General features: G+C 43.3%; 1 protein-coding gene across 1 annotated transcript in view; it reads left to right on the plus strand.

The window, feature by feature from the left end:
* Impg1 (interphotoreceptor matrix proteoglycan 1) overlaps nt 1–15,533 on the plus strand; it is a 125,272-nt gene that overhangs the window by 86,053 nt on the left and 23,686 nt on the right. The window contains exon 13 of the mRNA XM_013034100.1: nt 15,011–15,073. Within this exon, the coding sequence (XP_012889554.1) occupies nt 15,011–15,073 (63 nt within the window). The remainder of the gene's footprint in view (nt 1–15,010; nt 15,074–15,533) is intronic.

A 15,533-nucleotide genomic window follows, 5' to 3' on the forward strand; every position in this document is an offset into this window, starting at 1 on the left:
GGAAGGAGGAATGGAGGGAGGGAGGGAAGGAGGGAAGGAGGGGAAGGAGGGAGGGAAGAAGGGAGGGAGGGAGGGAGGAGGAGGGAGGGGAGAAAAAAGGAAGGAAGGAGATAAAAGAGAAAGGAGGGAAGGAAGGAAAGAGGAAAAGAGGAAGAAAAGAAAGAAGGGATGGAGGAAAAATGGAAGAAGGAAGGAGGGAGGGAGGAAAAAGATAGAAAGGTAAAAGGGAAGGAAGGTAGGAAGGGGGAAAAGAAAAAAGGAAGGATAAAAAGTAGGGGGAAGGGAGGGAAGGAAGGAGAGAGAAAGGGAAGGAGGGGGAGGGAGGGAGAGAAGAGGGAGAGCAGGCTGAGCTGTAGAGCCCTTGTGTGCAGAGCCCACTGGGGCAGCAGTAGCAGCTGTGGGTGGGTTTCTGCGGTGAACTTGGCCTTGGCCCTGGGCTGATGCAGAACGCCTTCCCATCATCTGTTGTGGTCGCTCGAGTGCCTGGTGAGCACATGGGCAAGAGGTGCCAACCTTTCCTGGCCCCTTTGTCTCCTCCTCTGATCTTGGGGCTCACACGCACACATCAAGTCAGACTAACTAGTACTGAGAACCCATACTTTGGACTCATGTAGCCAGTATTTGACAGGAAAAACAATAGGTCACTAAATACTGGAAATTAAATTGAAAAACAGAAAAACTCCCACACCTTCCAATTCTCTTCACAACGCTGGTTAGGATATTGTGGCCATGATCACTTCAACAGAGCTACTTGCTTCTCCTACAGATCCTGAGCCAGTGTTCGGTTTGACAAGTCTATTTCTTTTTGGTCGATCATGGGGCTTGAACTCAGGGCCTGGTGCTGTCCCTAAACTTTTCTGCTCAGGGCTAGCGCTCTACCACGTTGAGCCACAGCTCCACTTCCAGTTTTCTGGTGGTTCATTGGAGATAAGAGTCTCACAGACTTTCCTGCCTAGTTTGACGTTGAACCATGGTCCTCAGATCTCAGCCTCCTGAGTAGCTAGGATGACAGGCAGGAGCCATCAGCATCTGGCAATTCGACCATTTAGTCTTGCTGGATGTTTGGTTGTTATTTCATTTAGTTTGAGGTGTCTGGGTATTTTTTACTTTGGGTATAGCAGCTGCAATCTCTCCCCAGGAGTTGGGTTTTTGTCTTCCTAATGCTATCTCGATGCCAGAGAGTCCCTGGCATCCAAAACCAGCAGGCCCCCAGCAACCTACCCGGCCAGACTACAAGAGGTGCTATATCTCCATGCCCAATTCCACACACCCATCCCCAGCTCCCAGCCTCTTTGCAAATGGCTGGAGGCCCTTTCCTCCCCCTTCCCTTCCCTTTCCACTCAGAGCCGCTGCTGCCATTAGGGTAGACTGTGGAGCTACATGGACTGGATCATTGCTTCGTGGTAAACAGCTCTAATGACAAGGAGAAAGGCTCTGCATGAATAAACCCTTAAATGCATTTCAAGATTAAGCCATTATGGCTATTTTAACAGACACCTTAAAAACGTATCATTCAGGTGTTATATGTAGAACATTTTCCGAAGAAAAAGAAAGGTTACTGTAGAACTGAAGGAAGAGAGATTAAGACAACATTGGGGAGGGGTGGAAATGCTGGAGAAAATATGTCACTGTCGTTAAAGACTGTTTTGCACCCTGCCAATATTTTTACTTTGAAGCCTGAAGGTGATGAGTGCATTTGCAGGCGGAGCCTATGCAGGAAATGAGGTCATAGGCAGCATATTTATAATAAGAAACACAGTGGGGAGGCTGGGAGAGGTTGCTGATGCCTGTAATCCTAACTATTCAGGAGGCTGAGATCTGAGGACTGCAGTTCAAAGCCAACCTTAGCAGGGAAGGCCATGAGACTCTCATCTCCAATTAATCAGCAAAAAAAGCTGGAAGTGGAACTGTGGCTCAAGTGGCAGAGTACCATGCTTGAGTGAAAAAGCTAAGGATCAGCACTCAGGCTCTGAATTCAAGCCCCAAGACACACACACACACACACACACACACACACACACACACACACACAGAATTTCTGCCTTGTGTTCCTCTTGTTGGCTGACAGGAAGAAACATGAGAATCAAGGGGAAGGCCACTATTCCTGCCCTCTTTGCACATTTCTGCAGAATGCAGCTGCTGATGGCACCTATAGTTGGAGGCTAGAGCGGAAGCACACGTTGACATTGTCCCTGTGAGGCCATCAGGAAGACCTGTCTCATGGAGTGTCACAGCAGTACCCGTCCCAGAGATCTGAATTTTAATCAGAGGAGCAGGTTTTGCGAAGCACAGTGACTGGCACATGCTCACCCCAACTACTTGGGAGAGACAGGGATTAGAGGATCAGGGTTTGAGGCCAGCCTGATCTCTCAAATACACAAGACCTTATCCAGAAAATAACTAAAGCAAGAAAAAAGGTATGGCTCAAGTGGTAGAGCACCTCCTTAGCAAACACAAGGCCCTGAGTTGAAACCCCAGTATCACTAATAAGAAGAAGGATAGGAAGAAGAGAAGGAAGAGGAAGAAGAGACAGAGAAGGAAGGGGAGAAACTGCATTTCTACAAGTACCAGTAGATTGCACGATGCCTGCAGTGGTGTTTCTGTAGAGGAGGAAGGTCCTTGGGCAACCAGCAACCTTCTAGAACTGTTGTATACTCCTGCTCAAAGTGACAGGCCACGTCATCCACCCGACCTTAAAAAAACACAAATGTCAGGAAAATGGACTCTTTGTTTAAATGATGATTTCAGTCATCTCAGGGAGAATTCGCCATGTTTTAACCACTGAGTAAACCAAAAGATGATAGGATTTGGGTACCTTCTGCCTCTCTTTATCTTCCTTGGCAACAAATGGGGAAGAAAAGTAACAGCTCTCCATTGCTGGCTGGTACATCCTCAGAGCTGTCAGGATAAGCACTATCCTCGCCAGAGCTCATGAGGGGGCTTTGTGCTCTTGGAAATGTTAAAACAAGCACTAATCCACAGGACTTTAATAAAATGCTTACTAAATGTCATCTGATGTCAGCATTAAGCTTGCCAATCTTTGTTTATAGAGAGCAAATTGCAAGCATTTAGAGAGGGGTAAATGAATACTTGACTATATATATATATAATATAATATATATGCTATATGCTATATGATACATACATATATAAGATTATTTTGAATGAGAATATATATACATAGATAAGCTTACTTTGATAAGTACATGTTGACTTTACTTTTTTAAAACAATTGCACATATATTTAATGTAAACAGTAAATTTTCAGTAATTTCTTTGGTGGTATGGAACTCAGGGCCTCACTCTTGCTAGGTAGATACTCTCCCATTTGAGCCACATCTCTAGCTACAAGATGATCTGTGTGTGTGTGTGTCTGTCTGTCTATCTGTGTATGTGCCAGTACTGGGACTTGAACTCAGAGATTCATGTTTTCACTTGGCTTTTTTCCACTCAAAACTGGTGCTCTACCACTTGAGCCACACCTCTACTTCCTACTTTTTGCTGTTCAGTTGGAGATAAAAGTCTCATAAGCTTCCCTGTCTGGCTTTGAACCACAACAGTCAGATCTCAGGTTCGCTGAGTAGCTGGGATTATAGGTGTAAGTCCTTGATACCCAGTTGAAAAATACTCAAGACAGGCAGAAGAAGAGAAGTTACACAAGAGACTCTGAAAGTCCAGCAGTACTGAGAGTACTGAGCAAGACAACCATGCTGGGTGGACATGTTGACCCTGAGACCCAAGGGCTTCTGGGAAGGAAGCCCAGGCTGCCCCCTAGGCATACCCTTAGGAAAGCAGTGTGAAGGGCTGTTCATCCACTCCAGACCTACAGCAGGTAGGTGCCTGTGAGTGAGTATGTGTGTGTGAGTGTGTGTGAGTATGTGTGTGTGATTTTGAGAAATTTTTCCTGAGATTCATTATATTCATTATATATTTTAGTAGTCTCATTTCTAAAAGAATTTGATCCCATTGTTTTATTAGACGTGAAATTTCTGTTTTGTTAGTTTTCTCAACTTCTCCTGGCTTGATTTCTTTGGTTTGGAAGTTTGCATTTCCCACCCATAAACTAATGTCTTTTCCATTCCTTTCTCTCCTAAACACTCTCACCTTCTCTCCTCATCGTTAACTTTTTCTGCTTTCTTTTTTTTTCTTTTTGTGAGTCACAGGCTGGACAAGAAATTCAATTTGACATTTCAGGCATCTTTTTCCTAGCAATATTCCTATAATGGTGTCTTTCAGCCCTCATTCTGGAGAAGTTTTTTTTCTTGACAAAAACAAGTTGCATTACAAGCATCATTCTCATGTATTCTAAGGCCATTTTCCTAATTTCCAACTTTCTCTGCAAACTCATGATCAGCAATAAGATCTCCTTATACAGAGCTCTATCTCTGTCTAAGCCTTCAATAACCTTACCACCAATTCAAGACCAATTTGTACAGGATTTGACAGACCTCTTTTTTCCCTCAGACTGTATTATAATAATCCTGAATCCCCCCTCCCCCACCACAGTGCACAATGGGATATTATTTTTTCTCCACTCCATAGAATCTTCCTGCTGAGAATTGCTGTCCAGATGCTGGCTCTTTCTCTTCCTCTAATCTCCGCATTCTGTGTGACAGAACCAGGACCAGAGTGCTGGGAGTAAAACCCTAGACTTGGGGACAAAAGTTCAAGGACAGCCTAAAATTCCGTACTTCACAGAATATTTTAAGTGCAGTATTTCAAAACAGCAGAACATCAACATCAGTGTGCAAACTCACAATGGAAAAATGCCAATCTCAGTGCTGAGGCTCACGCCTGTAATCTTAGCTACTCAGGAGGCTGAGATCTGAGGATGGAAGTTCAAAGCCAGCCCGGACAGATAAATCTGAGAGACTTATCCCCAATACACCATAGAAAAGCCTAAGCCCTGAGTTCAAGCCCCACAACTAGCACCAAAAATAAAACAAGAAAAAAAAGTCATGAAAGCATTATTTTAAATGAGCAGTGTATTCATTTTTCAAGTATTCACTGACGTCTAAATAGTTTGCAGCAAGGTTCTGGAATTAGCTTTTCTTTTCTCCTAATGACTCAAACATTCTATTTAAGACTGAATTCTGATCTCACCACCTGGAAAATGCTGGCTCATGCCTGAATTAACAGGTGACCCTACTTCTCTCTGCCTCCTCACCCATCTCAGCTCTGCAACCTGGGCTCCTGGCTGCTTCCCACACCACCTCTCCCATGCCTGGCCTGACTTTTTTTTCAGATCCCCTTTTGGTGGTCAGTTCCTTCCTTAGCACCCAGTTTTCTAAGTAAAAATGGTCCAGTACCTCCAACTTCAGTGGCTCAAATAACTACCACAATAAAGAAGCCAGTGTACAGAATGTGGTACTCCAGTGGTGAAGGAGTGGAGAAGCCAAAGAGGAAAAAGAGCTTCTTTAAGATTCAACAGATCGGTTGGGTGCTGGGGGCTCACACCTGTAATCCTAACTACTTGGAAGGCTGAGATCTGAGGATTATGGTTCAAAGCTAGGCTGGCAGGAAAGTCCATGAAACTGTTATCTCCAATTGACCACCAAAAGGCTAGAAGTGGAGCTTTGGCTCATAGTGGTAAAGCACTAGCCCTGAATGAAAGGCTAAGAGACAGTGAATTCAAGTCCCAGTACCAGCACCAAATAAATAATCAGGTGATTTCTCTACCCATCAGCAAAGAGCCAAAGGTAAGAAAGCAGAGAGTATTGCCTGAGTCCAGACCAGCTCACCTGAAGGAAGTTGATGACCTGTGACACCTGTCTGGAGAAGTCACAGGAGAGACAAGGTCATGGCCGCAGACATCACTTGGCACACAGAGGGAAGAAAAGAGCAATTGTCTACCTCTTCTGCTCAGTGCCTCCTCCATGTGGACCAGACCCAACCAGAAAGCTTCTATACCTAACCTAACACACTCTTTCACTCTTTATCAACTCCTGTCCGTTCTCTTGCTTTCCTCTGGCTCAGGGGCATTCTCTATGGAAGGAAGGAAGGAAAGAAGGGAGGGACGGAGGGAGGGATTAAATTTAGAGATGGGTGATAGTGGATGATTGTAGTGATGACATAGGATTTTCAATTTGTGAATATTCCCAGATTTTATTTGGGGAGGCAGGTTAGTAGGCACTATTAAAGTCCTTGGTTTATGCAGTCCTAATGCAAAATGTGAACCCCTTCAGCATAATATTTTGTCTTCAAACCATAGCTAACACACTAAAAGAAAAAGGCTACTTGTTCAGAAAGCTAGGCATCTTTAGGGCATTCTTCAATACAGGTGAGAGATGGATGGCATCTATCTTTTCTACTCAAGCAACTCTACCACTTGAGCCATGCCTCTGCTTCTGGCTTCTTGCTGGTTAACTGGAGATGAGTCAGTTTCACTGTCTTTCTGACCATGACAATGGCTTCACACAGTAATGGTCAGATCTCAGCCTCCTGCGTAGCTAGGATTACCCATAGGAGGCACCAGCGCCCAGCCAGAGTTCCTTGTGCTCACATCCCTTACATGTCCAGGCTCAGCAAATACTATTATGCCTTCACCCACACACCACTGCTGCCAACATGTCCTGTGGAATCTTTTTAACTCTTAGTCTCAAGTTCTGTCATCCTGATTGCTAGTCTATGATTCTACCACTTGAGCCACACCTCCAGCTGGGCTTTTTCCTGGTTATTTTAGAGATGGAATCTTGCTGACTTTTCTGCCCAGGCTGGCTTCTGGACTGATTTGAACCGAGATCCCCTAGTTCCCAGGCTCTTGAATAGCTAAGAAGAATGGTGCGAGCCACCTGCACCCAGCCCCAAATACCAGTTTATGTAGCCTTGTCAGAATCAAGGACATGAAATTAGTCATCTGATGCTCCAAAGGAAGTTCAAGTGCATTTTGGAGATCACTTGGAGCTGAGTGATCCTCAGAAGCTTAAGAGGGAAATCACTCCCCTTGGAGCTCTGAAGGTATTCTGAAAAAAAGTTCATGCTTCCAAACTATCTCTTAGAAGCAGAAGCTTGGACCCTGTCTTTTATCTTTTTTCAAATCTGTGCCCAAAACGGTTCTCCCTAGCTCAACTCTGACCTACTAGAGTAATATGTTCAAAACACATGTTTACAGGACTGGAAGGTAGCTCAGCAGACAGATTCAGAGAGAGAGAGGCATAGATACATAGATACATAGATAGATAGATAGATAGATAGATAGATAGATAGATAGATAGATAGATAGATAGATAGATAGAGCTATAGATGGGTAAGCTATAGATGGGTGCTCTACTACTTGAACTACAGCTCCACTGGGCTTTTTTTTTGGTGGTCAATTGGAGATAAAGGTTGCATGGAGTTTCTTTCTTTCCTGGCTGGCTTCAAACTGCAGTCTTCAGATCTCAGCCTCCTGAGTAGTTAGGATTACAGTGAGCCACCAGTGCCCAGCTAAGAAGGTTATTAACCAGCTTGGAATGAAAACAACCTAGAAATTCAGCCATGCATTTCAACATGCATTTTCTTTTTCACAAGTTCTTTAGATGCAAAGTAGAAAAATGTCATTTATTTTTCCAAAATGACATTCATTGATATAAAAAGCATTGTAAATGTCAAATGGAAGAATGTTTCTAAAGGAACTTCAGTGTGCTTGTGTGATGATGCCTTTCTTTCAAGGTATAAAGTGAATGCCTGAAGTTGAAAAAAATTGCCTTCCATTGAATCAATTCTGAATCAGAATTATCCATGTGGACTTCACTAGATTTAGGTATTAAATGTAAATATTTGTGTAGCTCTTATTGACCTGAATTCTTACTAGCAAAAGAGAATAAAGAAGTAGAAACCAAATGGCTTCAAAGAAACCCATTGTAGTCTTGTGGAATGATGGATGAAGGCCAAGGGTCCAATACAAAGCTTCCAATACAAAGCTTCTGTCACACCAGGAAGAACTGTAGAACTTTTCTTATCCCACAATGCCCTGAAAATCATAAGGCCGGTGCTTGCTGAGCCTTATCGTCAGAGTTTCTTTCCTTTTGTGGAGGAAGGATTATGGGAGGTGCTGGGGCTTGAATTCAGGGCCTCACACTTGTTAGATAATCCATCATCTATTCACTGAGCCCCATCCATAGTCTTGTGTTTCCCAAAGACTAACATAACCACCAGGAAGGCTGATATGTTTCAAGCCATTTATTGTAGAGAAAGGAAACTTGTGTTAGTACAAAACATTGCTGGAGGATGCTCACAGCAACTGTGTTCACCACAGCCCCAAACTATTAAAAATGACCCAGATGCCCTTCCGTGGGTGAATGACTAGAGCTTCTGAGCCTTGACTATATCGTGTAAATGCTACTCTGCAATAAAAAGAAGCAAACTAGCCAGAAACTGGTAGGTCATGCTTGTAATCTTAGCTACTCAGGGGCTAAGATCTGAGAATAATGGTTCAAAGCTAGCTGAGTAGGAAAATCTGTGAGACTCTCATCTCCAATAAACCCAAAAAGCTAGCCTTGAGAAAAAAAAAAACTGCCCAAGCCCCAGGACTGGCACACATACACACACACACACACACACACACACACAAGTGCATATATATATATATATATATGTATATATATCATATATAGTATGATTGATTTATAATATATACTTGTATCATATATCACATGTAAAATATATAACAAAATAATGATACATAGAACAATTTGATGCATTTTAGGAAATTAAACTAAATTAGCTAATGCTATATTATTCCATGTTTGTGATATTTAAAATGACAAACTTGTATAAATGGAAAACAGATTCTTGGTTGCCAGCTGTTGGAGTGGGGGCAGAAGGGGAGAGGAAAGACCAAGACCCTATTATTCTGGGTCTAAACTATCACGGTCAACACCCTGGTTCAACTGGGCTGGATGTTATATAGAAATGTCATAGAGTATATTTCTCTTTACTGAGATAAATTATTCTATCATTTTAGGTTTTTTCATGTGTTTTTTTTTGTCTTTGTGCCAGCACAGGAGCTTGAACTCAGGATAGGCTGGTGCTCTACCACTTGAGCCACACTTCCACTTCAGGCTTTTTGCTGGTTAATTGGAGATAAAAATCTCATGGACTTTATTTCCCTTGGCTGACTTGGAACCACACTCCTCAGATCTCAGTGTTCTGAGTAGCTAGATTACAGGTGTGAGCCACCAGCACCTGACCATATTAGTCATTTTTTTAGTCATTTTTTAGTATAGTCACAATGTTGTACATCCTCCCTACTAATTCCAGAAGCCTTGCATCACCCCCAAAAGAAACCTGTAATAATAAAGTACCCCCCCCCCTGCAACTTCAAGCTTCAATCCCTGTTTTGGCAGAAGCCTGGGTGGTTTTGCTTCTGTTCTCCTTAGCATTGATTAGTTGTAGGAGAGTGTTCGCTTTAACATGTTCATTTATCAATACAATGCATTGGTCAGAGTCAGCCCCTCCTTCCTAGTCTCATCCACTTTCTTTGTCCCACTTTCACACATAAATTATGCCCACTCCATTGGATCTCTTACCCCTCTCCGTTCACCTGCCCCCTCCCAGCACTACCCACACCCACTGCAGACATACTTTCACTTCCGGATGTGCTTCCTCCTCGCACTGCCGGTCCACTGCTCAGAGTGATTTCACCATAGTACCGCACACCCACCAATACCAGGGTTTAGCTATGTGGACCGTATCATGCATGGGATCCTCTATGTGTTTGCATGTATGTTTTTACTGGGGGCCTGAGTTTGGGGCCAAGAGGAAAGAGAACTTAGGTCCTTCTGGAATCTCTGAGAACTCAAGACAGCCCTGGGGAGAGGGTAGAATTCTTCTCAGAACTGGCTCCAAGTCTGGGAAAGGCTGGTTCCCAGGGGATCTCCTTCTCCAGCCTTCCCGCCCTGTCTTTCTGGTTGTTCTATGGATTGCTCCAGCTGTACTTCACGGCCTGGTGTAGTGGCAAAAAGTTTCGTGTGTTCCCAGCAAACTCCCCTGGACAGCCACATCAGCCACCTCCCTAGAGTTCCTAGTTAGGAGAGATAAAGGCCTGTCTTTGACTTTGTCTGCCAGGCAGTCAGGAGACAGATCAAAACAAACAAACAATTCTTTGCTAAAGAGGCCTAGGCTGCCCCCTGAGAGCCTAATACTAAGGAAGGCTTTTCTTTGCTAGTCTACCACTGAGCTAGAGAGGAGGGAATAAGAACAAGGAAAAACAAAATTGCCCCAAAATTCAGCATGTCTATCAAAATTTAGCCAATTTTTCTTAATCAATCAACCCTGAGTGCTGCTTATTTGTTTAAAGCAGTTGACCAAGTTCAGATTACAGATTCACAGATGACTTGCTTGTTTGGTTTCCTTTCTGGTTTCCTAAAGTTAATGTTTCCTTTGAATATTTTTAAATTTCATCCATTTTGTTCATTTGTTTTTGTACTTACTGCTACATTCTACCCAAACTCTCCACTGCAATTTCTAGCGTGTCTTTCCACATCAGTAACTTATAATTTCCATTTTTTACAAACCTCTTACTCTTTCTCTCTGGACTACAGTTCTCCCAAACTTTTCTCTTCACCATCATCCCTAAAATTCCCTTGCCTTTCTTCTGGGTTGTTTTCTCTAACAACTCTGTCCCTGGCTTCCTCTTATACTGTTTACTGTATCCTTCAGTCATTTCATATGTTAAAATATTTGGCACATGATTTTTGCTTTCTCTAGTTATAGCTTAATAAAATTATAAGAAAAAATTTAAAACATTAGCACAGTGTCAGAGGACCTGATAACACAAGCATTTTATATCCTTGTCTCTTTTTAAAATTAATTTATTGTTATTGTAAAGGTGATGTGCTGAGGGCTTACAGGTACATAAGTCAGGTAATGAGTAGCATTCTTTTTGAACAGTGTCAGCCCTTCCCTCACTCTCCCACTTTTTCTGGCCTGCTCCCATGAATTGTATAGTTCATTTTCAACACACTGTCGAGTGAGGGTCTGCTACATTTGTTCACCCTTCGTTCCACCATTTCTGGGCTTCCCCTTACCTTCCTAAAGACAGATAAATGAACGAACAAGACAAAGGGAAATAAAAACAAAAACAGCAGCAAAGAAAAAAACTCCATCTCTTAGTGCTCATTTTGATAAATACTATTTTATATGGTCATATGCACATAGTTATTGAGCCACTGTGATCCTCTCCTAAGAATATCCTCCCTTGGTCTCACTATGTGAATGCTTAGAGACCTGTATAATTTATCATGACCCAGGGTATTTTTTTTCTCTTACCATCCAGTGTGCTTACTTGTAGATTTATAGGCACATTCTAGTTACCACAGATGAGGGAGACCATGCAACCTATGTTTCTCTAGGTCTGATTTACTTCAGGTAATTTTTTCCAAGTATTCCCATTTCCTTAAAAATGATACAATATCATTCATTCCTATCGATGAGTGGAATTCCATTGTGTATATACACCACCTTTTCTTGATCCATTCATCAACTGAGGGGCATCTGGGTTGAATCCCCATGTTGGCTATGGTAAACAATGCTGTCATGACATGGATTGCTTTAGTGTGGCCTTGTGTTCTATTAGATAAATGACCTATTCTTATCTCTTGAGATAAACTTAGCCTTAGTTGACTCTTATACCTGAGTTATCTATCTCCATAAGAAATCCACTCACCATCTTCCTAGAATTTTCCCTACTTTATTTAGAGTCTCTTCTGATTTCTTGGATTACACCCTTATTTTGGGTAAATAGTCACCAAGAAAGACTACCTTGGAGAAATGCTTTGAAAATCTGTGCTTAAAAACTACTTTATGTGGCCGGGTGCCGGTGGCTCACGCCTGTAATCCTAGCTACTCAGGAGGCTGAGATCTGAGGATCGCAATTCAAAGCCAGCCCGGGCAGGAGAGACCGTGAGACTCCTATCTCCAATAAACCACCAGAAAACCGGAAGTGGCGCTGTAGCTCAAGTGGTAGAGCACTTGCCTTGAGCTGAAGAGCTGAGGGACAGTGCCCAGGCCCAGAGGTCAAGCCCCACGCCCGACCAAAAAAAAAAAAAAAACTACTTTATGTGGGTGCTGTTGGCTCGTACTTGCAATCCTATATACTCAGGAAGCAGAGATATGAGGATCACACTGGAGGTGTGACTCAAGTGGTAGAGCTCAAGCCTTGAGCAGAAAATGCTAAACAAGAGCACAAGGCCTTGAGTTCAAGCCCCAATAACTGCACAAATAAAAGTGGGTTTTTCCCCCAAAGGATTGACTATATTGCCTTAGTAATTTTGATATTGAACAGGAAGAGGAGGAGGAGGAAGAGGAGGAGGAGAAGAGGAGAAGGAGAAGGAAGAAGAAACATTTTCTGAAATCACATTTAAATAGAACTGCTAGGTTCTGCAACAAATTACATTAAATTTAAAAAACATGATGTTCCACTAAATTTGAATTCCATTTAAAATATAATTTTTAACCATGATGCATGTCAAGTCTGTGTTTTATCCAACAACCCTACATTTAAATAGTTAATTGCTCTGTCAGGGAAATCCCTTGGTGAGGTTTGTTGTGGCTCTGAAGGCTTAACATTAAGATGCCACAGAAGAAGGCTAGAAATTGACTGCTGACACAGTACAGAGGACAGTTTTAATCCCTGAGTAATGGCCGCTGGCCTGGGAACAGAATGAAGACATCCATCGCTGGGCTTCTTGCTTCAGATTTTCTCCTTCTTTGTCATGGTACCAGCATCAGGATCCCAGCAGAAGAACCTGGATTCCAATGCATTTCCCATGGTGCAAAGTCACCAGATCAAATCACAGATAGCCCTAGAGGTTTTCCAGCTTCCTAATCCCAGAGCCTTCTGTGGGTATCTCCATAAGCTCGATGCATCCTAACAAACAACCAGGCCTAATACATGAGTTAAACAATAGACACTTCTTGCCCACAGCTCTGTTGTTCAGGGAGTTTAAGGTTAAGTGCTGACAGGCTTGGTTCCTAGGGAGGGCTGGGGCAGATGGTTGGCCGCAGAGGGACGCCTTCTTGCTTATCACCACAGAGCAAAAGGAGAGATGATCTCTCCCAGGATTCTCCTGGTACAAGCACAGATTCAAGGCCTTTGTCAATAGCCCCCTGTTCTCAGGACCTCATTATCTCCCTCCATCTCCCAATGCCATCATCTGCGCTCACACAAACAGTCCAGAGCAATGGACAGTGAAAGTACATGTACACATGGATCATAGGCATTAGGAAATACTAAGAAATGTCAGGAAATTAGAAAATATTCCTTCCTTCCTTCCTTTCTTTCTTTCTCTTTTTCTTTCTTTCTATCCTTTTTTGTACCAATCCTAGGCCTTGAACTCAGGGTCTGGTCACTGTCACTTATTTTTCCACTCAAGGCTGGTGCCCTACCACTTGAACCACAACTCTATCTCTGGCTTTTTTTGCTAGCTAATTTGAAATAAGAGTCTCATGGAATTTGCTTCTTAGGCTGGCCTTAGATCTCAGCCTGCTGAGTAGCTAGCATGACAGGCGTGAGCCCTGGCCTTCTGGAAGGACATCTTGAGGTTTGGACACACACATCTTAGCACTCTCTGCAGGTGGGTGAAAAATAAGGTGAGATCTAAAATCTGGACAGAACTCCTCAATAGTCTGGTTTCACTTTAACAAAGTAATAAAACTAAAACAATTCTACCCTTCAGAGCTGTTTATCACCTGAAGCTTCCAACTTGCTGATTTGTGCTGTAATGAATTAGCTGACTGCAAGTCCAAAGATGCTATCTACATGCCAATGCATTCATACTTAGCATTTCGATTTCAATAAAGCTTCTGCACGTATTTGCCAAAATGCCACTGAAGTAATTACAAAACACTGCCCCCCATCCCGGCCCCTGCCTCCAACAGCCACTGCCTTCAATATCATCAGCGGCTCTGGATCTAGGCTTATTGGAAAATGTTAATAACCCATCAATCTTCTTTATCAGAAAATTTCATGGCACCACTGTCTTAGCGTACACGTCCTTACTGATTTTAATTTTGTACAGAAAACATGAGGGACTACAATAGTTCAAATGTGCAGTCATCTACAAAAGTAATGCAAAGAGTATAATAATCTAACACTGGAAAAGGTTTTCATATGATCAAATATTTAGCAAGTTGATCAATACAAAGTTCAAATTATATAGAAGAAATATATACATTGACAAATAATATATTAATATATTACAGTGCATACAGTATGCATATAGTATGTTATTGTATAGTGTTGTATATTATACATTTAGTAATATATGTATTAATGTATAATTACATAAGTATATATGTAACATAATTATATATTATATAACATATAATATATATTATATATAATTATATGTAACACATCTTTACCCTGTCAATGTCATTTTGCAATTTTGCAAATTACAAATTACTTAATCAATAATGCAGCTTTGAAAAAGCATGATTCAATTTAAGTAGTAAGACTAGGAAGATGTGACCATTAATTCCAAAAGAATTCAGGTGCAGCTAGGCATCGGTGGCTCACACCTGTAATCCTCACTGCTCAGGGGGCTGAGATCTGTGGATTGCAGGAAAGTCCATGAGACTCAGCTCCAAACAATCGTCAGAAGTGGAGCCATGGCTCAGATGGTAGAGTTCTAGCCTTGAACAAAAGCACCCAGGCTCTGAGTTCAAGCCCAAGACACACTTTCTCTCTCTGTCTCTCTCTGTGTCTCTCTCTGTCTCTCTGTCTCTGTCTCAGTCTCTCTCTCTCTCTCTCTCTCACACACACACACACACACACACACACACACACACACACAAATCAAATGTATAAAATACAAGTTTGGATTCTTAGAAAGTGAATGAAAATTCAGAGCTCAAATCATGCAGCTCCTTGCCTGGGCATAAATTTCTGTTCCATTCTGTGTCCGTGGTTAGTTTCTGTTACCAGATTGGCAAATTCAGGGGGTGGGGTCAAAGGTGGGCCTGAATGCAGTGAGGAACGACCCCCACTCTGGGTCTCCCTACTTTTGAACCCTTCCTCCCTGTCCAGCATCGACTTCTCTGTTCTGCGATCCCAGGGTTGAAATGACCGGGGCCATCCGCACCAGCACCGGTAACCGCAGCTGATTCTCCTTTTCTCTTCTTTGGGAAAACTGGACATGATGCGCTGGCCGCGGAGCCTCCTCCATGGACGGATCTCCTCCGTGGATGTGTTCTCCGTGGACGGTCCCCTCCGTGGACAGGTCTCCTCCGTGGACGGATCCCCTCCGTGGACGGATCCCCTCCATGGACGGGTCCCCTCCGTGGACGGGTCCTCCGTGGACGGCCCCCCTCCGTGGATGGCCCCCCTCCGTGGACGGCTCCCGCCTCCGCCCAGGGCGGCCTGGCCTTCGGGCACTCCCCCTTCCCTTACCTCGCACCTTCTCCCCGCAGACGCCCCACGCCCAGGGCCCACGCTCTTCCCCGCGGATTCTCCGGCCTCCGGCCCGGGGTCTGCGCTGCCCTCGCCCGCACCTGCGCTCTGGGACGCCAGCGGCTCACCCACGAGGAGCCACGACGCGCGCGGAGACCGC

Source organism: Dipodomys ordii, unplaced genomic scaffold (assembly GCF_000151885.1).
Source record: "Dipodomys ordii isolate 6190 unplaced genomic scaffold, Dord_2.0 Scaffold182, whole genome shotgun sequence".
Classification (NCBI taxonomy): domain Eukaryota; kingdom Metazoa; phylum Chordata; class Mammalia; order Rodentia; family Heteromyidae; genus Dipodomys; species Dipodomys ordii.